This window comes from Vulpes lagopus, chromosome 4 (assembly GCF_018345385.1).
Source record: "Vulpes lagopus strain Blue_001 chromosome 4, ASM1834538v1, whole genome shotgun sequence".
NCBI classification, from domain to species: Eukaryota; Metazoa; Chordata; class Mammalia; order Carnivora; family Canidae; genus Vulpes; species Vulpes lagopus.
In genome coordinates this window covers 100,831,416-100,856,026 of record NC_054827.1, presented here as the reverse complement: position 1 = coordinate 100,856,026, position 24,611 = coordinate 100,831,416, and the positions used below count along the sequence as shown (strand labels likewise).

The window sequence follows — 24,611 nt, the reverse complement described above, 5'->3', positions numbered from 1 at the left end:
AGGTGAAGAGTCTGATGGCCAAATGTCACCCTTTCACCAATGTCTTTGGCCACTGCAGCTAAAATCTGAAGTCCTGCCTCCTCAAATCCCAATTCCCTATTTTTCCTCTTTAAAATTTACCTCTACTGCTACTCTTGAGTTTACTTTTAGATGACACATGGCCATTCTTCTGCTAAAATATCAGTGCCACAAAGGCAGGGACCTTGGTTTTGTGTGTCCAGTAACTCCAAGCTTGGAGCAGTGCCTGGCACATTATAGGTACTCAACGACTATATATGAATGTAAAGCCTAGAGAAGCAGAATGTCTGCGAAGACAAAGGTCTGTTCTGAAAATAGTGCGTGACAGAGACAGGGAAAAGAAGGCCACATGGGTACAAAGAATGATGAGCAATTAATACTTGCAGAAAGAGAAAACCAAATGGGCACAGATGTGGCAAGAGAGGAGTTAAACCCTCAGGCTTTCCAGTGAGTTCCCTCAATGCCAGTTGCCACTCATTAATGCTATAACTTCAGACAAGAAATGTACCTTTGGGGAGGGGGGTCTCAGTTTCTCCATCTACTCACAGGAACGATGATACTTCACTTAAAAGGCTATTGAAAGGCAAGATATAGTTAAAGACTGGAACTGAACTTCCTGGGGTCAAGTGCTGGCTGTACCACTTAACAGTGGTGTGTGGCTCTGGGCAAGTTTGTTATTGCTCCATACCTCGGTTTCCCCATATGTAGGATTAGCAGCACTTCCTCAAAGAATCAGGAGGATTAAATGAATTAAAAGCAAGAAGTGTTCAACCCCAAAGTTCTTGACAAATGGTGGCTGCTCTCATTTGCAGCTCTATCACCGCCAGACAACAGGATGGACACCATCTGTCCTCTAGGGACTTATGTGGGGAGACACCACACCACAAGGCTCTGTTGAGAGCAAAGCTCCTCCATGTTCCGAGGGGAAATTCAAAAAAAGCTTGGATCTGGGCACCACTCCCAGGACTGTTGCCTGCCACTGCCTGCTATGCACTGCATGTTTGTGTCTCCCCCAGAAAATTTGTTTATTGAAGTCCTGACCCCTGGTGGGGTGCTTTTAAGAAGTGGGAGACCTTTGGGAGGTGACCGGATTTAGATGAATCATGGAGGTGGAGCCCCCATGGTGGGATGAGTGTCCTCATAAGAAGAGGAAGACAGACCAGGGTCACTGGCTCGGTCTCCACCAATGGTCATCAGCAGGCTGGGAGGCTGGATGTCAGCAGACCTCGGATCAGCTGGCACCTTGATCTGGGACTTCTAGGACTCCAGAATTGTGAGAAACAAATGTCTCTGATTTAAGCCTGCCAGTCTGTGGTGTTTTGCTAAGGCAGCCTGAGTTGGTGAAGACAATGCCCTTGACCAATAAGAGATGGAAGGGGACATGAAGAGCTAGAAGAGGCTATTTTTTTGTGGATGTGAGCAGAGAAGAGGGTCCTGGAGGAGGGAGCCCCTAGTGAAGTGCTCTAGAACCACAGAGGCTGGCATCTTGTCTGCATGTGGATGTCTACTGAGCCACCAGGCTTCCTGACCTGCCTAGTGCTACTGGAGTGAGGTCCAGGGCACTGCAGAGAGAAGACCAATGTGGCCAGGAAGAGGGCGAACAAGCACATATTGCCCTTAAGTATTTGACTTGACAAATAAATCAGATATGATTCCCACCCATCAGGGCCCTACTGCCCTCAGAGCAGGAGACAGTAAACCCTCTGGAGAAATGTGCCCTACCCTCAGGATCAGCCCCTGCCCTTGGCCAGTGAAGGAGGAGGTGGTCTTCAGGTTAAAACTTCACTGAGTCTCTCTTCCCCTCAGTCATAGCAAGGCCTAACCCCAGAGCTCTGGGTCAGGCCAGCTTATCAATCAATCTGCTCCACTCATACTGGGCTGGGGAAAAATGCCAGGGATGGGTGGTCCAGTGGTTATAGGACTCTTCCTCATGACCTCATGCTACTGCTGGCAAGACACAGGACGGGCTCTGGGACTTGATCAAAGCAGGGAAGCTGCTGGTCCACATTTAGCCCACCTCAAGAGACCAGAGCTGGGCAGCACCTGTGGGCTCCCCAGTATTCAGGACTATTCTCAAGGAATAGCAATCTTTGTGTATCTCTTCCCTCCTCAGCCCTGAATACCTTCAACCAAGGAAGGAGTTTCCCTCAAGATCATGGTGAAGTCTGCAGAGTCGCTGAATGTGCCACCCCATATTGCGCCATTTGGACATAAGGAATATTTTGAGCTGAAGGCAATTCAGAAGCAGATATAAGAAAATCTCTCCATCCTTCCCCCATTTGCCTAAAAGCAGGACGTATACTTGTAAAAGTGTCCCTCTCTCCTCTCCACAGATGTTAATCATCAGAGAGAACCCTAGATCCTTCTCAGCCCAGAGATGGCATCCAAGGAATCTGTATGTCAAAACTGGCTTAAACTAACCCTTATCTGGTCCCTGATCTTCCTACAATTTGTCACTACAGAAACCCAAAGCCTTTTGCCTCTGGTCACTTCTCTAAATTTTTTTTTTTTTTAAAGATACTCTATAAGCCTGAGTTCTAACCACCCTTTCAGTTACCCATTACTGGGTGCTCCCACGTGCATGTGCACTGCCTGTGTTAATCAATTTGTTTACTTTTCTCTTGTTAGTTGGTCCTTTGTCAGTCATATTTACAGGGACCCAGCCAATGAACCTGAGACTGTAGAAGAGTAATAGGTTTTCCTCCCCTCCAACTCAAAGACTGCTTTTTAATGCTTCTTTGGACGTCTGCTCAAGGTTCTGGGATTTGTCCCTTGGGGAACCTGACAGACCCATTCTTCCAACCTGAACATGGAGATGGTGCCATTGCCCTCTCAGTGTTCACAGGGATGGAAGTCCTCACTGTGCTGGGACTGCAAAGGATCTTCAGGGCACAGTCTTACATGTACTCAGCCTTTGGCATTTCTGGTCATCGGAGATTAAGTGCAGTAGCTAACAAAACTCTGAATTTCATAGTCACCATATACTTTACTTCTCACTCACATGGCATCCAATGTTTTAGGGATGATGGCCGTGGCTCCCAGGTGGGCCTTAGCCAGTCATCTATTGAAGAAAGAGCCTCCAGCACTGTTCGTGAAGGTTTATAGGGGCTGCACCTAGAAATCACTTCCACTCTCATTCTCACTGGACAAGGCAGTCAGTTAGCCACAACTACTGCCAGGAAGGCAGGGAAATTTATCATTCAGAGAGAAAAAAATATGCGTGGATATTAGCTAGCAGTCTTTCCATAATGCCCTAGGCTGTGTTGGCAACATGTTCTAACCAGAGCTTGGTCCCTTCCCAACCAGGGCTCGGTCCTTCCCAGCTAGGATTTAGTCTCTCCCAACCAGGCAGGATTCAGTCCCTCCCCAACTAGGACTCAGTCCCTTCCAAACTAGGATTCAGTCCTTCTCCAACCAGGATTCAGTTCCTTCCAAACTAGGATTCAGTCTCTTTCCAATCAGGACTCAGCCTCTCCCCAACCAGTACTCAGCCTCTCTCCAACCAGGACTCAACCCCTCCCTAATCAGGACTCAGTCCCTCCCCAACCAGGACTCAGCCTTTCTTGTGCATCAATGAAGCCCCCTCCCCTACAATAGCGCTTATCAGGAATTTCTGATCCAAGTTATCTATGCCAGTAATTCCTAAGGCTGTTTGAATCCAAATGCTAAATAACAGCCAGACCCAGATCTGGTGTAACAGAACACACCAATAGACTGGCCTGACATAACCTCCTCTCCTTGTCCTGAAGCACTCCTAAGTCTTAAACTGCATATTTATAGAAATTGAGCTAGAAAACTCAGAGCCAACTTTCAACTTCATACAGGGGGGCTGGGGGTTCTTCAATTTAAGGAGCTCACAAAGACCACAAGAGTCTGATAAATTGCCTGAAATACACAAGCAACAAACATTCTTCCCCCAAATTGTAGTTCTTCCTCTGGAACGTCACACACATCCTACCCTGTGCTTAATTCTGAGTACCAACCATATGGCTTGAATGTGACCAACCCCAGCTCTGTACACCAGCTCTGTACAGTCCTCCAATAGTCAAGCAGTCACTGAGAAAATGAACTCTTGGCTCCACTGTAAAGTGATGAGTTTTATGCCACAGACGATGGCCCAATCAATAACTTTACTAAGTCTCAGTGCCTGCATGGTCCAATCTGGCCCCAGGATCTAAGCCAAAGAAGCACACCTAGGAACTGAGGAACCTTACAAAGAGCCTCTTACTCCCTACTAGTTTCTCTCTTAGAATATTAAAGAAGGCTCTACAGTTCAACCCCTTTACAATGCTTCTTAGAATGCTCTCTTCTCTCTTCACTCTCCCCACCACCAACCCAGAGCCTGATCCTCTCCCAGGCTGTACAGATTCTCCCTCTCCTGCCCTGCCTGCCATACCCTGCATACTACCTATGGTCCTGTAGTGACTTATATCTTCTCACCTCCCCCCTAGCCTCCCAGAGAGAGAAGCATGAGAACGCCTCTCCCTGATAATTGTACTTTTCCCATCCTGACCATTTCTTCTAAAGGAAATCTTTGAGGGGGCATCTGGGTGGCTTAGTCAGTTAAGCATCTACCTTTGGCTCAGGTCATGATCCCAGGATCCTGGGACTGAGCTCTGCATCGGGCTCCCTGGTCAACAGGGAGTCTGCTTTTCCCTACCAGCTTGTGCTTGCTCTTGCTCTCTCAAATAAATAAATAAAATCTTAAAAAAAAAAAAAAAAAAAAAAAAAGGAGGAGTTGGAGGAAAAGCAATCTTTGAGAAGAAGGGGTAGTGAATAAAATTCATAACCTTGCTCTTTGGCCATCTCACTCTAAAAAAATTGTGGCAAAGTACATACAACACAAAATTTACCATTTTAATCATTTTTCAGTATATAGTTCAATAGCACTGAATATTCACATTGCTGTGCAACCATCCTCACCATCTATCTTGAGAGCTTTTCATCTTTCCAAACTGAAATTCAATACTCATTAAACACTAACCCTTCATTCTCCCTCCCCTCTAACACCTGGCAACCATTATCCTACTTTCTGTCTCTATGATTTTGACAACTCCAGGAACCTCACATAAATGGAATCATACATTATTTGTATTTTTGTAACAGGCTTATTTCATTGAGCATAATGTCTTTAAGTTTTATCTGTTACAGCATCTCAGAAAACCCTTCATTTTTAAGGCTAATATCCACGCACACACATGCATACACAAGCACACACACACATATATGCATATTTTATCTGTTCATTGTTCAGAGGACACCTGAGTTACTTCTTTGTAAATAATGTTGTGATGAACATGGATGTACAAATACCTGTTCAAGACCCATTTCTTTTGGTTATATACCTAGAAAAGGAATTCCTAGATGATATTTTGAGGAACCACCATACTGTTTTCCATAGCAGATGAACCGTACCTTCCCTCAGGGGTACACAAGGGCTCCTCTTCCTCCACATCCTTCCCATCACTTATATTTTCTGGGGTTCTTTTGGGCAACAGCCATCCTAATAGATGTGACCAATTATCTCATTTAACCTTCAAAATAACCCTGAGTAATATTCCCACTTCACAGATGAGAAAACAGAGCTGGAGATTGGCACACAAGGACAGTGGTGGAGGTAGGACTTGAATGCATATCTAGCTGCAGGGCCAATGCTCAGACCACTGCACTAAGCCAAGCACGGCTCCTGAGGGTGGTTCAGTGTTCACTGTGGAGATGATGGGGCTTTAGGAGTGGTAAAGGGATCACCATGAGGGTCACACTGTAAAGAGAGCAGTGGTGGGAGCACTTCTGATTCTTTGTTCTCACTGGACCAGCAGCAGATGCAAACCCAGTGCCCCCTGACTTCTGCCCACTCCTCAGGCTCTCAACACTCAGGAAGCACACAGGTTCCAAGAGTGCTAAAGAACTCACAATTACACAAAAGGCATCTTGCAAGGACCTAGTTTCCTGTTTACGATTCTATTCCCTATCCTTGCCCCCATTCAAGGAGGGTTTCTTGTTGTTGTTTCTAACAAAGCTAATAAAAGGTCGGAACCGCTGAGAATTGCAAGACTGGAGGGAGAGCCATGCAATGAGGTGAAGCATCCCACTTCATTCCAAGCTAATCATAAAGCACTCCCCTGGCCATGAGGAATGGGAAGACAGGGGGAATGACCAAGACATGAAGACAGATGGCCTCAGTCCACATCATACTGAGGCTCATGATCAATGACAGGATGGCCAGCTATGGCCTGACACCCATGTCACCACCACCTTGTGCACAGGGCCACTTCCACTGGAACATCTGTGTCAGAGTCCCCTTCAGGCCACCTGAGCACAGAATCTGAAAAGGTACTAATCAGCAACCTTGGGGATACCTCTTCAGGAGGTATCCACTTTCTGAGCCGAACATAGAAGGGAACTCCAAAGCCTACATTTGAAGGCTCACCACTGGAAACCCTGCAGGGGCCAGGCTCTTTCTTATCCAGCCCTATCTTTCCAGCCCAAAAGGCAATCAAGCATGGCTGTGTTTTCTTGGTCTCTGTATAGTTCCAGAATAAATAGAGTTGCACTCTCCAAAGAGCTGGCAGAAGTATACCCAATGCAAAACATACCCATGTATTTTCACCATTTTAAAATGCATTTCGGCTATTATATAACCTTAAATATGACCCTGGCACGAGGAAGAAGAAAAGTTGAATTTGGTCCCCTGCGGCAACTGGTTTCAGTGGGGATATTCTGCCAAGTCCCAAACAGAAACCTTCTGCCCTGGGTTCTTGTGTTGTCACCAGGGCAGGCAGGCCTTCTCAGGGCAGCTCCCTTCTAGAGAGCTTACAGAATTTTGTGAGTCCAAAGGAAGCCCCTCTAAACTTGAAGGTACAGGAAGTATGCACACTTACTAACACTTCCACCATAGGTGTATGCACTTAGGCATTTGTGTATGTCAGGGTATGTATGTACATATGTACATACACGCACATACAAATTCATCTTTTTAAAAAAGATTTTAATTTATTTGAGAGAGAAACAGAGCACACAAGCAAAGGGGAGGGGTAGAGGGAGAAATAGACTCCCCATGGAGCAGGGAGCCCAATTTGGAGCTTGATCCCATGACCCTGGGATCATGACCTGAGCTGAAGGCAGACACTTAACCAACTGAGCCACCCAGGTGCCCCCTCATTCATTCATTATCTTCAGTCACTATCTTCAAGTCATTCCACAGGACAGCCATACAGTGGGAAATAGGCAGGAAACTCCCCCCAGGGCTGTCCTGTGCTTGCCAGCTTCTGTTCTCCTTAGGCATGGCAGCTCTTATGAAGGTCTTTTAGAAGACACTCTCCAACATCCAGACACAACTTATCCTTTTTGAGAAAATACTCTAAACCTACATTTGAAGCTGAATAGGTGAGGGAAGAAGCCAGCTTACTGAAGTATATATTATTTAGCTTTCCCAGCTAATTTATGTTAGGTGAGAAATCAAGCTGAGTTTGTAAGGACCAAAGGCCCAAAGTTAACAGAAGGCAATTTTCCTAACTCTCTTAGGAGGATGGCCTATTTTTTTTTCTTTTTTGATTGTATGAGAAGACAGCACTTCCCCAAACAGTCTGAGTCCCTGATTGCTAGATGCATGCATATTTGATTTCCAAAATTGAAACCTTTCATAAAACCTCACAAAAATCACAGATCATGGTCAAGATCCTAACTATAAATACCAAAATAACTTCTGAAAAACAGATGAACTTGCTGAAGACCTCAGGTCATCTGATTTAGGACAACTAACAGATCATTGATTGTTAAGCCCTTCTCTTCTGGAAGTCTCTCAGAGTAGACACAAAGGACATAATGTGGGTAACACCTGGCCCTGAAGCAGCATGTGCTCATGTGCCAAGCATGAGGTGGGGTTAGAAGGAAGACATGTCAGAACTTGTTCACTCAATGGGATAATTGTCCTTCAGGGACAAACATCTGAGACTACTTCTGACAAATAATTCTGAAGCAAAACTGAACGCTCACTTCTGTAAGGTCACAAGGAATAACAAAATAAAGCAAGCAAAACCAAAGGTTAGTCTCACTAGCAAAACTCTTGTATTTTTATCTCAAACAGTACTTTCCAGCCTCATTCAGCAAACAGAACCTATGATCCTCTACAGTTCAAAACCACCCTCACAGAATGAAGACTTACTAACACCACGAAGACACACACAAAAAAAATGTGCACTCTGAAGGAAATTCCCCAAAAAGATCTACACAGTTTTTCTGACAGCACCAGGACTGGAATAACCAAAGGTCCTCCAGAGTGATGAACGTGGAGATCATCATATACAGCCAGGGGGTAAATTCTGATGTTTTTATACATACGAAGTGGTAAGACTTTTTTGCTTAAGCCCTAATTGAACATGACATAGTTCAGAGCTCCCCCTCCTTGACACTATTATTTAATAAAAAGCCAACAAGTGCAGTTAGGACACTAGTCCCACTGTCCCTCATCTCTCACTGGTTCCCCAGCAAATATTCCTTCTGTGGTCCCATGATAGCTGGCCTGAAACAGACTTCCAAATCAGATATGTCATTCCTAAAAACCTTCATCTTGGTGGGTGATGCTCCTTCCCTTGCTTCCTCCCTCCCTGACAGAGCTGCTATGTGGAGTCAGTGGCCACATCCATGAAGCCCCCACTGGACTGCTCAGACCTATGAGGGAGCTCAGCACCAGTGCCGTGGGCCACAAAGAACCCACTCAAGTTCAGAGACAGCCATTGGGCCCTGAGTCCAGGGCAGTAGGGCTCTAGCACCTGGACCAGTGTCAGAGCTCCTCAGCGGCATCTCCCTGGCCTTCTGTGTGAAATATTTCACAAAGTCGCTTAGCATTTCTATTGTCCTTTGGGCAGAATTATCACATATCACATCCCTTGGCTTGGCAGCAGCGGGGGGAAAGAGGCTCTTCCATTAATTAAAAAAATGAGAGCAAGGAAAAATATAAATCCCAATAATTAGAACTAAAGAACTAAATTCATGAAGCTTGAATAGAGTTGTTAAAAAAAAAAAAAAGAAATTGGCACAGCTCAGTTTACAGCTAAGTGTGGGAAAAGGACAGATGCCACGTAACTGAGATGTCTGGTCATCCGGGTGCTCAGGTACTACCTACAGAGGCCCAGAGGTGTGTGTCGGGAAGAGGAATGTGAATGGCTCCCATAGATCTCGCCTCTTCACACTGTCTCATCTAGGACAGCTTTTTCCTTAGGATGGTGGCAGGAAAGCAAATGACTCAGGATGAAGCAATTCAATGGAAGAAAAGCCTACACCCCCACAAAGGCAAGGTCTCAAATGTGCAAGGTAGAGACCATCTAGTGAGGGGGCAGCTGCTTCTCTTAGCAGTGAAGCTGTTTTTCCAGAACCTTCTGCCTTAAGCATTGCCTTTTCTCTTGTGTGTGTCCTCCGGGGTGAAGATCAGCAGAACCCCTGTGGTGCTATCCATTCTGCTTCCATAGTGGCCCAAACTGACAGAGCTGGGAGGGAGGGTCCATTAGGTACAATTGTTTTAAGTGTGTTTACTCATTTGTGCAGGCCAGCTCTTACCCAGAGTGGTGGAGCTTAATGAGGCCTCTCACTATCAATAGTCAGGACCACCTTTGAGTTAGTGCCATGGAAGACCCCTTGCCTACATCAGTAGGACCCCTGTAATGTGCCCAGATAGTATGCTGCAGATATGTTGGTTTCTCATATTTCAATATTTACTAAAGGGTCAGGGATGTAGTGGACACTGGTGGTTGTGGAATGTCTAAAACCCATCCTTCCCCCTGGCTAAAGCACACTGACCCTCTCTTTGGAGAACTCCTTCCCATGCACTGTTGTGGAAAGTACTATTGTGTCTGTTCCCCCCCACCCCCACCATAGAAGGCAAAAGAGCCAGAGCTTCCTTCACCCCTGTGCAGGTGGGTTGAGGAGCTGCAGCTGTAGGCCACATGACCTAGGCAGGACTGGGAGCCAGTGACCAGTGAGAAGCAGTTGGCTGTCAGGGCAGACGGAGGCCATTCCTCACAGGCCCTGCTGCTGACCTCTGCATAGTGTCTATGGCCTCACTCTCTGAGGGTGCCTAGGGTGCTGTGTTCCAACCAGATCTTCCACCCTCATGGGCAGCCCCCATTCAAATTTAACTTTGAAATCTATGTTAAGCTACTTTTTAAGACAGTAATTAAAACGTTTACAACAGCAAGTTACCTTTGAGGAGGATAGTGGCTGGGAGAGGGCATGAAGGAACCTTTGTAAGAGGCCAATGACATTCCATACCTTCATTTGAGTAGTGATTTTGAGGGTACTGGCATAGGATTATGCAGCAGCGTGGATGTACTTAATGTCATTGAACTCTACACTTAAAAATGGTTACAATTTCATGTATAAATTTTGTTACATATTTTTTAACCACCATTTAAAAAAATAGGTTAAAACAGAATTCAAAATGCTGCCTTAAAACTATTTCAATAAACAGGAGATAAACACACTAAAAAAAAAACAACACAGGCATAAATTAAAAATCCACCAAGATTTATACCCTTTACTGTATATAAATTATACCCTAATCAAACCAAGAAAACAAACAGAAAACACTATTATGTGCCAAATTATAAAACCCTGGCAATCCCCAAGCTTCCTTGGTTTCCCAAGGTGGCATTTTATCTCATTTTCTGCAAAACTGGGGACACAGCCCCTCCTGCTAGAGCCTGACCCTGAGATTTGAAGGCAGCTGTTCAGAATCTCTTAGCACTGGCAACAACATATCTATGTGATTCAGATTATTTTTCCATTCTGTGGAATCAAAACAAATATGAAAATAAATTAGATGCTGGAATGACAAAATTATAGAGTTGGAATACAAATACATGGTAGCCAGGAGTTAGGGATGGGGAGGGAGAAGGAGATTTCACAGAAGCAGCCCAAGGGAGCTACTTGGAGGTGATGGACCAGTTCTGCTCCTGACTGTCCTAGTGGTTGGATGACTCTACATATGCAATAAAATGGCATAGAACCATATGTAAAAACATACCCTGAAACGGGTTCATGCAAAAACCAGTGAAACCTGAGTAGATCTGTAGTCTAGCTCATCATACTGTGCCAATCAATTTCCTGGTTTTGGAAATCCACTATGGTTACATAAGATGCAACCATGTGAGGAAGTGGGGTGATAGGTGTAAGAGACTTCTCTGAACTTCTTTGGCAACTTTCAGAGATTCTATAATTACTGCAAAATAAAAAGTAAAAAAAAAAACCCACAGAAATAAATTGGATGAGACTTCTATAACCCTAGCTTTCAAAATTTTCTCTTCATGGAATCACCATTGTTCTTATGAATTGACTTGATAGTAAGTACTAACAAATTATGACATGTTAAAACCAAAGCACCATGTAAATTTTTTTTTTTTTTTTTTTTTTTAAGGAAGGGATTCATTTCCTTTGTAAAAGCTGAAAATCACTGAGGTATTGGAAAGAGTATGCAAGAAGGAAGTACGAGACAGGACTGAGCTAACCAGCTGTCATATAAAGAACGATTACAGCTGGTCCATGCAATTAAAAGATTTTGTGGAGGAAATGAGACACACACACCTGGGAGGTCATGCAAGGACATAAGATTTCCACAGCAGTGCACAAAGTATCTAAAGAGGAGTGTGTTATGGACTGAATTGTGCTCCACTCTCCTCAAAATTCGTATGTCAGAGTGCTAACCTCTGATGTAAATGTATTTAGAGACAGAATATTTAAAAAGATACTTAAGGTTAAATGGGGTCATGAGTGTAGGGTGCTAATCTGACTGTTGTCCTTGTAAGAAGAGTGCTCAGGACACAGACACACCCAGGGAAGGCCATGTGAAGACACAAGGAGAAAGGAGGTATCTGCATGCTATGGGGTGAAGCCTCAGGAGAAACTGCCTGGGCCGATATCCTGATATTGGACTTCCCATCTCTAAAACCATGAGAGGATAAAGTTCTGTTGCTTAAGCCACCCAGCCTATGGTATTTTGTCATAGTAGCCCCAGCAGGTGAACATAAGTAGCAAGGTGATGTGATGTAGGAGAAAGAAAGAAGACAGAACTAGCTGTCTGCTCTTCAACAGGGGATCTGAAATAGAGTACATAATCACAATGAATGGTTGATAGGAAAGATATACATTCAAAAGGAAATAAAAGCCAGCTGTACATCACATGGAATAAAGCCATGTGATAAAATGCTGAGTGTTCAGAAATGCTGGAATTCCTTCATCTGCATTTATTCATTGATTCGTTCGTTCATTCAATTAACAGTGGTGACTGGGCCTTGCAAGCCCTGTACCAGGCACCAAAGGACACAGGACAGAAGGGCAGAATATGGCTCTGGCAGGTACAGTCTTCCAGGGAAGGCATACAGGCTTGGGCAATGGGATGGGGCAGCGTCCCCTCAGGGGTGAGCATGGCCTTGGAGCAGAGGTGCCTCCCCAGCTCAAGTAGAAAAGCTGACTTGTGAACACCAGGAAGGAGTGGCCACTCATAGAGACAATACCCACTTCTGCAGCTCTGTCAATTGCTAGAGATCAACATGTGCTGGCCTAGCCCCAAGCCAGACTTCGACAGGTGAAGCCCATATCACGTTGAAGCTCATTTCACATTGCTTCAGTAGTGTAGTGAGTCCTTTATGGAGACAGCCCCCAGGTAATGGAGCACTGATTGGCTGGTTTCTGATGCTCGTCTCTCACATTTGTTGAGGGGATGGATGAAATAGAATATATAAAAAAATAAAATCATCTTGTAAGCTCTTTGATGTGCCATGAATGCTAGCTATCATTGTACTAGATTTTGAAGGGCCTTTTAAGTCACCTAGTGCAAAATGATTGCTTTAAGGAGATGAACTCAAGGCCACCACCTGGCTCGTAAGTAGCCGAGCCAGAGTGAGGGCTCAGGATTAGTCCACTGCTAGAACTCCCTAGGAAGCACAGGTTTTTAAACATTTGAATCCTACAATAATATTTATTTGTCAATCCCATATTGTTTGCCTGCACTTCTAGGCACATTGTATTCAGAATCTTGCTCTTGGTGGTGCTATATTTCAACCTCCTGGCAAATAAAGGTTCATGCCATAGTAATCAACACTGGAATCCATCTTCATGTTTTCTCTGTTAACCAAGGACTCCATACCTATGCCCAAAAATTGGTTCCTTATTTTTTTTTAAAGATTTTATTTATTTATTCATGAGAGACAGAGAGAGAGAGAGGCAGAGACACAGGCAGAGGGAGAAGCAGGCTCCTTGCAGAGAATCTGACATGGGGACTCGATCCCAGGACTCCAGGATCATGCCCTGGGCCAAACGCAAGCACTCAACTGCTGAGCCACCCAGGCATCCCCCAAAGACTGGTTTTAAGTGGAAACCTATGACATGTCAAGAACAAGCTAGATACCAATAAGGACAGGAGAGGAGGGAAGATGGCAAACAGGGAAAAGCTGGGGGAGGAAGTGAAGGTAGAGAAGAGAAGGAAAGGGAAGAAGGAAAATGTGCCTTGTCAGTGCTGCATGTTGGTGTCAGAACCATGTGACCAGAAAACAATGAGCTTGGTGCCCAGGCTGGGGTAGAGACCAGCTTCACACCCATACAGTCCCACTTTACCTCTTTGGACACTTGGTAATGATCATTGGCACACGTGAGAATAAACCTGGAAGCTCTGGTCTCATGCCAACTGTGTAACTCAGTGGGGTCCCCCCTCCTGCATGAGTGACCAAGAGGCTCAGAACCTAATGTGGCTCTAACCACCATCACCTTGAGGCAGCCTGGAGGTGCCCCCCGTGGTTTAACTTTTCCTATCTTCCTTATTAAGCATCTGTCTTGATGTCCTCTACCCTAAGCAACCTCAATATGTATCCAGAGGGGATTAAAAATTGAAGTCAAAGAGGTCAAAGAACAAATTTATAAGAAAAGAGGCAACAGGAAAGGCAGAGTTTGAGAATAAGCTCCTCCAGACTGGAAGTGTTACCAGCTCTCCAGATTATCACAGGGTTCAGCAGCCCCTTAAATTATTATTCTGCTTCTAAACTTACCAACCGTGTCACATGGTTCATCTTTGTGTACGCAGAAATCGGTCCTAAAAAAAACAACAAAAAAAAACAAAAAAAAAACAAAACCCAGACATGGTCAGGTGTATGTAATATCCTCCAAGACTAGGAGAAGAAAACATTGTCGGTTAAGCTTGATTGGTCATCCTGCACATAGCAATGTTACTGCTTCAGCTGTCATAGCTTATAGCAAAGAACAACTAGTCATTTGTCAAGATTAACCCATTCATGTTCCCAACTGGTAGGCCCATGGCCCTACCTAACAGCCCTCCTTTCATAGCTAAACTACTCCACCTAACATTATGTTGCTGGGAGGGCTCCCTCCAACAACTGCAAAAGTTCTGGAAGATGTTTGCAAGTCATGCATCAGAGCCAATTATTCTTCAATATCGTCAAACTATAGTGACTTCCCCAAGCTACTCTATGTGGGCAGCGACGGGTTTTTTAGATGCTGAAGTGACCATGTAGCACTTAGAGGAGAAGACAACAAAAATTAATTTCTTTAAGTCATATCCTTTAAAGCTTCCTAGGATCCCTGGGGAGGGGGCTGTGGCTGTGTGTGAAGAGCAAATATGCTCAAAAGCTGGTCCAGCCCCAGTTCTGCCAGTATAAGGGGTTCACTATGGCCTCTACCCACTCGGCTCAGGGACCTTCTTTTCCAAAACCAGAGCATTCCCAGAGTTAGGGGCTGAGCAGATCACTGGCTGCCTGGAACCGGGTGAGGAGAACACTGGCCTGGTTCCCCCACCCCACCCCAGGGTCCCATGCTCATTTACTCATGGGGGCTCATGGGGAGATGACAGAAAGTGCCCACTCCCTTAAACTCCTTCAGGTTTAAAAGCTGTGTTCTGAAGCCACTTCTCATTTTACTTTTAAAGTTCTTCTGGGAAGGAAGATGGGGCCAGCCGGACACTTAGGTCAGCACTAAGCCAAGTTGTCAAAGAAAATGACAGGTCCCAGTTGGGCCACCTTTGCTCTTTCTGAGACTCTGTCCTTCCCTACCCTCTGTCAGAATCTCTTCTCAGGAAAGGATCTGACCTGCCGTTCACAGAGAAGGCCTGGGTTACTCTCCTAACCTAACTGTAGAGAGTCATCTTTCCTTATCCTTCAATGCCAATCCGATGCCAACAAACAGCATGTCCTGTTGTATCTACCTTTAGAATGTGACCCACACCTGATGTCTCACAACACTATGTGGGCTCCCAGGGAAATGGCTCACTTGAAGTTTGTCAAAGATTCCACCTGCCTACTCAGACCACAGATTCTACTTGGGGCCCCAATGTACAGAACTGGGTGCTGCAAGACCAGAGGAGAGGATGGGGTAGCTCTGAAAGTGTGGCCCCGAAACTAGCCAGAGAAACACTGAGGAGGAGCTGGGGCCAGTCTGTCAGCAACCCACAGAGGTCAGCAACTCATCTAGGTTCTACTTATTGCAAGTTTTAATTTTTTCATAACAAACCTGTATGTTTTGATAACCAATTATAAGGCCATTTTAACAGAAGGAAAACAGAAGCTTTCAAGAATCCCACAGTTGGGGGGGGGGGGGGCGGGAAGAACTGTACTCTTGTCACAATCCCACTCCAAAATCACGAGAACTAAATGGAATATTAGTCAAAAAAGAAATCTTGCTATTTGCAATGATGTGGGTTGAGGTAGAGAGTATAATGCAAAGCTAAATAGGTCAGAGAAAGACAAATACCATATGATCCTACTCATATGTGGAATTTAAGAAGCAAAAGAAATGCTCAAAGGGCAAAAGACAAACCAACAAACAGACTCATATAGAGAACTGATGGTTACCAAAGGAGATGTAAGGGGATGAGTGAAATAGGTGATGGGGACTAAGGAGGGCACTTGTGATGAGCACTGGATGATGTATAAACGTGCTAAATCAGGGATTCCCCCAGTGGCTCAGTGGTTGGGCACCTGCCTTCAGCCCAGGGCGTGATCCTGGAGTCCTGGGATCGAATCCTGCATTGGGCTCCCTGCATGGAGCCTGCTTCTCCCTCTGCCTGTGTCCCTGCCTCTCTCTCTCTGTCTCTCATGAATAAAAAAAAAAAATCTTAAAAATAAAATAAAGTGCTGAATCACTATTGGTACACCTAAAACTAATGTAACACTGTATGTTAACTAATTGGAATTAAAATAAATATTTGAGAGATGACCTTTTAAAAGACTAATTAACAGGCAATAGAGGGTGGCAAGGAAAAAGCAGTGGCAGACAGAAAACCAAACAAATAAAATTAGGGACATACATATGCTCACTGCTCTGGCATCTATCTGACTCTAACTCAACACTCTTGATCTGACATCCCTCCTGTTTGAATGTTTCAAACATCTCTCTCTCTCTCTCTCTCTCTCTCTCACACACACACACACACACACACACACACACATACACACACACGGATCAAGCTGGCCCCATGCCCTGCTCTAGGGTTTCCCAGAGTGAGCACAACTAAAGCCTGGGCAAAAGGAGAATGCCACGTGACCATCAGTCCCACAGTTAAGTGAACAGAACTTAGTCAAAGATGGTGCCTACTTCACAGGCCCCCTCTTGTAGAAAGTCATCCCTGCTGGCTGACAGGAGCACCGTGTGTTCTCTCATCCCATGGCTCCCCTGAAGGGAAACAGATGGTCTCGAATGATAGACCCTGCAACATCATCCACTGCTTCTCCTGAGGAAGTGGGAGAAGTGTGGTCTGCTCACAGAGGGGAGAGCCAAGCTTCCCATCCCCCAAACCCATCTACTATTGCCATCTTGAAACTCTTTTTAACATGGGGTCCCACATTTCCATTCTGCACCAGGCCCCACAATTTACTTAGCTAATCTTGTGCATAACCTATTGCCTGGCATACAATTGGGGCTTAATAAAAAGTGGCTTATTACTGAAAGACATACATTTCCAGGCTACTTCCAACGTGCTCTGCAAGCTTCCCAGTGGCCTCATCTCCCCCATGTCTGGAAATCTGAGAAAACGGAATTCAATGGTCCAGCTACTCACTGAGCTCTCACCATGAGCAAGGCCTGTATGAGACCCCTTCCCCCTTGCTCAGAGGCCAAAGAGAAGACCATTCTGGGGAGGACAGAGTGACATGGAGGGGAAGGGGAAGGTGGAGGGAAGGCTGGGGGTACCTGTGGCTGAGCTCTGAGCTGGCCCTGCATGCTTGCTCTAGGTGCCCCTCAGGAGCACAGACCTGGGTTTGGGGGTGAAATCCCACTCTCATGGCTTCCCACAGGAGACGCAGAGCCAAAGGCAAAGCTGTGCCAGGTGCTGAAGCCCCCTGGACCCCAGTCCTCTGTGTGAGTCCCATGTGGTCTCCAGACTCAGTCCATTCCAAGGTGTTTTCTAGCCCCAGACATGGCTGTAGTTGCCAGAAAGCCAGCTTCTGTGGCTTCTGGCTCAGCAGCTTCTGCTGGACATGATGTCATGCTCACCACTCTGTGGCTGGCCAACTGTAGGGCTGGGGGTGTCCAGGAGAATGAGCTCTTGGGCTCAGCCACAGCCCATAAGAGGGGGTGGGGAAGAAAGAAAGAAATCCTTGCACTGACCAGTCTCAGTCCCAGGAGGAGGGGACACAGACCCCTAGACCCCTCCCAGCCCATGCAGCCTGTAATTAGACTCTCAGCTCAGATTATTCCAAGAGGAAGGAGCTGCTTCTTAAGAGCAGCAGCTGTCTCACACTCAGTTTCCACGTGAAAATATCAGCCCGTTATTATCCTAACCTAACAGACTGCAACTCTCAGCCTCTAATTATTAAACAATGCCTCTCAGCCAACTCGGCTCCCAGCCGCAACTCCGGTGCTGCCTCCCCCGTACTTCTGGGAGGTCTTCAACTTCCTAGCTCTGAGGACCCAGACAGGGAGCCAGGCACTGGCCGATTCGACCCAGCAACTCCGCAGTGGCAGGTGGGAGGAAGGATGATCGCTCAGGTACCACATTAGATGTCAGCGTGAAACTGAGAAAGAACCCTAGCTCCTGGGATGGCCTCAGGTAATGGAGATACAGGAGGCCTTTGCGTGGCTCTACCTGCAGCAGAAGGAACCTTGCTCCTTGGGGCCACCAGACACCCCCCACCCTAGCACTTGCACTCAGAACTACTCCCATGCATTTGGGACCACCCCTGCTCCCCTAAGTACTGAACTAGAAAAATTTTCAGATTGTTTGTATTGTGATAAAATACACATACCATAGAACTCTCTATCTCAAACATTTTTAAGCATACAGTTCAGTGATGTCAAATGCATTTATAATGTTGGGCAACCAAATGTCCAGAACACTTTACATCTTGCAAAACTGAAACTCTATCCATTAAACACTAACTCCCTACTCTCTTCTTTTCAGCTCTACATCCTGTCCCAATGAACTTAACTCTAGAGGTCTCATGTAAGTGGAATCAGACCATATTTGTCATTCTGTGACTGGTGTATTTCATTTAGCATAATGTTCTCTAGGTCCATCCATGTTGTGGCCTGTGACAAGATGACAAGATGTCTTTCCTCTATAAGGCTGAATAATATTCCATTGTATGCATAGACCGAATTTTGTTTAGCCATTCATCCATCAAAGGACACTTGGATTGCTTCTATATTTTAGCTTATGAGTCATGCTTCTGAGAACACAGGTACACAAATATCTCTTGAAACCCTCCGTTTCGGACACCTGGGTGGCTCAGTGGTTAAAGCACCTGCCTTCAGCTCAGGTTATGATCCTGGAGTCCCAGGATTGAGTCCCACATTGGGTTCCCTGCAGGGAGCCTGCTTCTCCCTCTGCCTATATCTCTGCCTCTCTCCTGTCTCTCTCATGAATAAATAAATAAAATCTTCAAAAAAAAAAAAAAAAAAGAAAGAAAAAGAGAAGCCCTCCTTTCAATTAATGTCTTTGGGTTTATACTCAGAAGCAGGATTGCTGGAACATATGGTAATTCTGCATTTAATATTCTGGGGGAACCTCCATACTGTTTTCCATGGCAGCTGCACCATGTCACGTTCCCACCAACAGTGCACAAGGGTTCCAGTTTCTCCACATCCTGACAACACTCATTACTTTATCTTGTTTTTGGTAGTAGCCCAAACCTAATGTAACCTAATGTGTGTGAGATGTAAAAAAAAAAAAAAAACTGACATTTTTACATAATATATTTCCAGTACAGTAAATAAGTTTGTTGGAGGTGGGAAGCAGAAAAGAAAGCCAGAAAGCCTAATTGGCAGCCTTCTCAGGCTGAGGGTGCATTCACATCTGCTGATGGTGCTTTGTGAAAGGCTAATCCAGAAGCTTTGTCAACACTGATTTCAGTAACACTTATTGCCTCTGAAAAATAAAGGGGTGGGGGGCTACTCATTTCCCAAACCAAGCACATCCTTGACCAAGACAAGGAATGAAACTGCAGGAAAGAGACTACATAGTGAAAGATCTCACAAATGCCAGAATTTGTATATTTTATGTAGTTTTGATATGAACCACTTTCAAAGTAGTGATCCTGGAAGTTTAGTTGTATATTCCAAAGATGATGTTATTTAAGGCCTCTTCTTTAGGACCGCACTTAATTAGCATTTGGAAAATTAGTCGTGTGAATTTACAGCCATACACAGACATGGCTCCCAAGGACTCTTTGCTGTTCTCCAAATCTAATCCGCTCTCAAAGGGTGCTACCTATCACCTCAAAACTGTAATCCTGAGGATGCTTTCAGAAAGGCCCACAGGTCTCCAAAACCACTTCAAAGTGCCTAGAGCAATGACAACCTCTGGCCAGTGAGCACATGGTGCCAGAGCCTCTGGAGAAGGTGGTACCGAGGGGTTCGCAGCACTCCCTGGGGTAAGCAAACCCAGATCCAAAGCAAGAACTGGCTCCCGATCATCGTTCGTCCTTGGTGCCTTGGTAGTGCACCAGCCGGATTGCAGGCATAAGGGATCAGTGTGCTACATATCATATTTTAACCCCTTAGGTTTGGAAACTGATGAATCACTCACAAGGGTGATGAGGTATCTGTTTGGTGTCTAGTGGTAGCAATGCACATGTTCTGAGTTTATTTAAGAGGAGAAAGTTAGGCAGTTGCGTTGCCAGGTGCCTGGGGATGAGGGTTCAGATCTTCCCCAGTTAGCTCTGGGATGTCACTGGGCCAGGGCTCAAGAGATACACCAAGGAGCCTTTCTGGCCCCTCTTAGAGGGGCAGGCTGTCTCAAGCTACCAGAATGGTAAATACTTCCCTCCCATAACTTCATCTCTGAACTCAGGAAAAAAAAGAAAATATCTAATTTGAGAAGTCATTTCCTTAATTTTAAAAATTCCTTAAAATTCAAAGTTGACAGCATAGCAAGTCTAATAACATTTTGGTATTTTAATTTAACAGATGAAATTATCGAGAAACACTTCTGCCTATTTTGTAAAGGGGGGGTTCTGGTATGAACACATAATGCATTCTACTTACACTGTGGAAGTAAAGCAACCCAAGCAAATCAGTTTTTCTAGCAAAATCTATCAACTTCAAGCAAATCAAATGTCTCAGAGACGTTTGAGACATAAGGGAAAAATGAAAGAGCCACATCTATATCTGTTGTAGATTGTGTTCCCCAAAAAGATAGGTTCAAGTCCAAGTCAAGTGCCTGGTACCTGTAAATGCGATTTTATTTGGAAAGAGGGTCAGTGCAGGTATAAGCAAGTTAAGAGGAGCTCATAGTGGGCTAAGCTGGGCCCTAATTCAAGCACCAGTGTCCTTATGAGAAGAGGGAAATGGGGACAGAAGAAGACAGCTACAGGACAACATGACAGTACAGGAGAGGTTGGAACCATGCATCTACAAGACAAGGGATGCCAAAGATTGTAGGCAACTCCTGGAAATTAGGAAGAAGGAAGCAAGGATCCTATCCTAGAGCCTTCAGAGAGAGTACAACCCTGCCCACACCTTGATCTTGGACTCCTGGCCTCCAAAAAAATGAAAGAATACATTTCTGTTGATTTAAGCCACCCAGTCTGCTGTACTTTGTTTCTGCAGTCCTGGCAAGCTGAGATCACATTGCGGCTGCCTGTATGGAAGACTGTCTTTGGTTTCTGTTGCCCACCGCCAGGCCCCCGGCTTCCCTCTCAGTCTGAAAAGTCCAGCTCTGTTATCTAGAAAGCTCAGCTGCCTTACTTGCACCAGAACCTCCATGTGAATTCCCCAGGCATCTCTGCCTCCTGCTCATGTCCCAGGAGGGCCCCAAGGATGGGGCCAGGCACAGCACAAGTATGCCTTTGTGGACTCCCTCTCACAGGAAACTAGGGGTATCCACTCACCCTCCAATAGTACGCTTAAACCAGGTGGGAGGCAGCCTCCAACACAGGTTAGTTCATTCCCAGTGAGCATTATATATGGCGCCACGGAGAAGTAGTAGATGAATTTTCTTGGACGTTTTAAGACTCTTGGGTAACCAGGATTTTGCTGCTTTTATATTAATGACAACAACAGAAACAATTATGGCTAACAATTTGTGTCCTTACTTTGGGCTGGGCATTGTGAAAAGCGCTTACTGTGCTCACTGAATCCTCAGAACTCAGGGTTAGGTATTGTCACTTATCCTCATCTTACTGATGAGGATGCCAAGGCTCAGAGAGCTGGCCCAAGGTCTGATTTCCAAGCCTGAATATCTAGCAAACTGCCTTATTTTCCTCTGCAAAGAGGAACATGTCTTTTCCCTGTCATCTTTGCAGTTACAGACCAAATCCAGCTTTACCTGGTAACAAACACAGCCGCATCCACGGGGGGTGTATCATCCTTCCCTCCTGGAACCTGATTATTGCCGAGGTACCGTGCTCCTCCATACTCCTCATTCTGCCAGTGACAAAAGCTCTCCAGGGACCGCTCGCCATGGTGCCCAATGGACAACTTGGCCTAAAACAAATTGGGGATTGGGGAAGGAGTAGTTAAAAAGGGCAAACACCCAAGGAAGCTGGAGTTTATATTTAGAACATTAGTGCAGAGGCAGCTGCTCACTGGGACATCATTCAGTGATGTGCTTCTCCCAAATACAACCCTAATGTGGGTAGAACGGGGCAGAGACCCAGAGAGAGGCCAGGCCTTATTTGTAAATTTAAATGAAGACTATGGGGGCATCTGGGTGGCTCAGTGGTTGACCAGGTCATGATCCTGGGGTCCTGGGATCATGTCCTACATTAGGCTCCCCAGGGGGAGCCTGCTTTTCCCTCTACCTATGTCTCTGCCTCTTTCTCTGTGTCTCTCATGAACAAATAAATAAAATTAAAAAAAAAATAAATGAAGACTATTTAAGAAAAATATTCTTTTTGGTTGGGCTGTACCCAACCAAGCACCAGTCCCTCATTTTCAAATTCATTGCCCAACTCCGTAGGCAACATGATCACATGAGAATGCACTCAACTCAAAAATCAGAAAACAATGCTACAATGAATCCAAATTTGGCCTGATGCTGGGAGATAGCTCCAGAAGAGTATCCCTGGGTTTCCTGAGACCTCAACATCCAGATTTGCACAGGTGAGATGTGCCAGAGTGTCAGAAGGGTGCACACAGGCCCACTGCTCAGGGTTCCCTTGAGATTCCAACATGATCACGTGCACACCAAGCTTCTAGTAACAGTACCCACTTCCTCCCACTGGATGTCTCCAGCGCCTGGTCCAGGGCACACTGTTGCCATCTGCAAAGCCCTGGAGAGCAGACAAGACTGACAACCACCAGCACTTCTCCTGAGCACTCAATGGCAACTAGGAGACTTGAAGGCCAGCTACATCATCTGTAAGCCCTAGAGGGTGCCTGTTTGGACTTACAGGCCGTTGTCGTAGCAGGACGAGCTTGGTAACTTGAATGTTCACCTTACTTCCAAGGCTCTGGTGCTGAAACATATTGTACACCTGTCAAGAGAAAACAAAGAAATAATGATGTAAATGTAAAAATTAAGAAAGATACACTGGTGTCCTGGATGGGATCCTGGAACAGAGGAAGATGTTGGGTAAAAACTAAGGACATTTGAGTAAACTATGGGTTTTGGTTAATAAGCATCTGTCAGAATGCCAAAAAAATTATCCAGTAGGCAGAGGACCTGAACAGATATTTTTTCAAAGATGACTTACAGATGGCAAACAGACACATGGAAAGATACTCAATCATCAGGGAAATGCATATGAAAACCACAATGAGATATGACCTTACACCTATCAGGATGACTGGTATCAAAAAGACCAGAAATAATAAATGTTGGCAAGGATGTGGAAGAAAAGGAAGCCTCATGTTGGTGGGAATGTAAATTGGTGCAGCCACTGTGGAAAACAGTATGGAGGGTCCTTCAAAAATTAAGAATAGAATACCATATGATCCAGTAATTCCACCACTGGGTATTTACCCAAAGAAAATGAAAACACTAATTTGAAAAGATAAATGTACCTATGTTTATTTCAGTATTATTTCAATAGCCAAGAAGATATGGAAGTAACCCAAGTGTCAACTGATAGATGAATGGATAAAGATGTACTGTGTGTAAATACACACACACACACACACAAAATGGAACATTACTCAGCCATTAAAAAGAATGAGATCTTGCCCTTTGTGACAATAGGGATGAGCCTAGAAAGTATTATGCTAAGTGAAAAAAGTCAAAGACAAATACCACCTGATTTCATTTATATGTGGAATCTAAAAAAACAAAATAAGCAAACAAAAATAGACTCTTAAATTCAGAGAACAAACTGATGATTACTAGGGGGGAGAGGTGTGGGGAAGATGAGTGACAAAGGGGATGAAGAGGTATAAACCTACAGTTATAAAATAAATAAATCATAGAGACAAAAAGTACAGTATAGGAAATATAGTCAATAAGATCATAATAACATTATTTGGTAACAGATGGTGACTATCCTTATGGGGAGCACTGAATAATGTATAGCATTATTGAATCAATATGCTGTACACCTGAAATATAACATTGTATATTAATTATGCTTCAATAAAAAATAACAATACATCAATATTAGTCCATTAGTTATACCATGGTATTGTAAGATATTACTAAGAGGAGAAATTGTATATGGGAACTCTTGATACTATTTGTTCCAATTTTATATTTTAGATTCTATGAATCTAAAATATAAAATACAGGGATCCCTGGGTGGCGCAGCGGTTTGGCGCCTGCCTTTGGCCCAGGGCGCGATCCTGGAGACCCGGGATCGAATCCCACATCGGGCTTCCAGTGCATGGAGCCTGCTTCTCCCTCTGCCTATGTCTCTGCCTCTCTCTCTCTCTCTCTGTGTGACTATCATAAATAAAGAAAAATTTAAAAAAAATAATAAAAAAAATAAAATATAAAATACAAATGAATAAAATATAAATGTTTATAAATAAATCATAAAATAGAAATTATATTCATTAAAAATTATATTCATTTGAAAATTATTTTAAAAAACAGCTTGCATTGTTCCAGTACAAAAAAAACCTAAAGAAAGAATAATTGTATGAAATTTAATTTTCAGTGTTCATAAAGTCTCACTGGAATTAAAAAAAAAAAAATATATATATATATATATGTGAGAAATATGATC

The 24,611-nt window shown here is 44.5% G+C and overlaps 1 protein-coding gene across 3 annotated transcripts in view; it reads right to left on the bottom strand.

Annotated features, from left to right (window-relative positions):
- Positions 1 to 24,611, bottom strand: part of ADAMTS17 (ADAM metallopeptidase with thrombospondin type 1 motif 17) — a 318,441-nt gene that overhangs the window by 217,889 nt on the left and 75,941 nt on the right. For all 3 annotated transcript variants that reach the window (XM_041753209.1, XM_041753210.1, XM_041753211.1), the window contains exons 5-7: positions 22,845 to 22,928; positions 21,779 to 21,936; positions 14,052 to 14,095 (exon numbers count right to left, since the gene is read on the bottom strand). In XM_041753209.1, the coding sequence (XP_041609143.1) occupies positions 14,052 to 14,095; positions 21,779 to 21,936; positions 22,845 to 22,928 (286 nt within the window). The remainder of the gene's footprint in view (positions 1 to 14,051; positions 14,096 to 21,778; positions 21,937 to 22,844; positions 22,929 to 24,611) is intronic.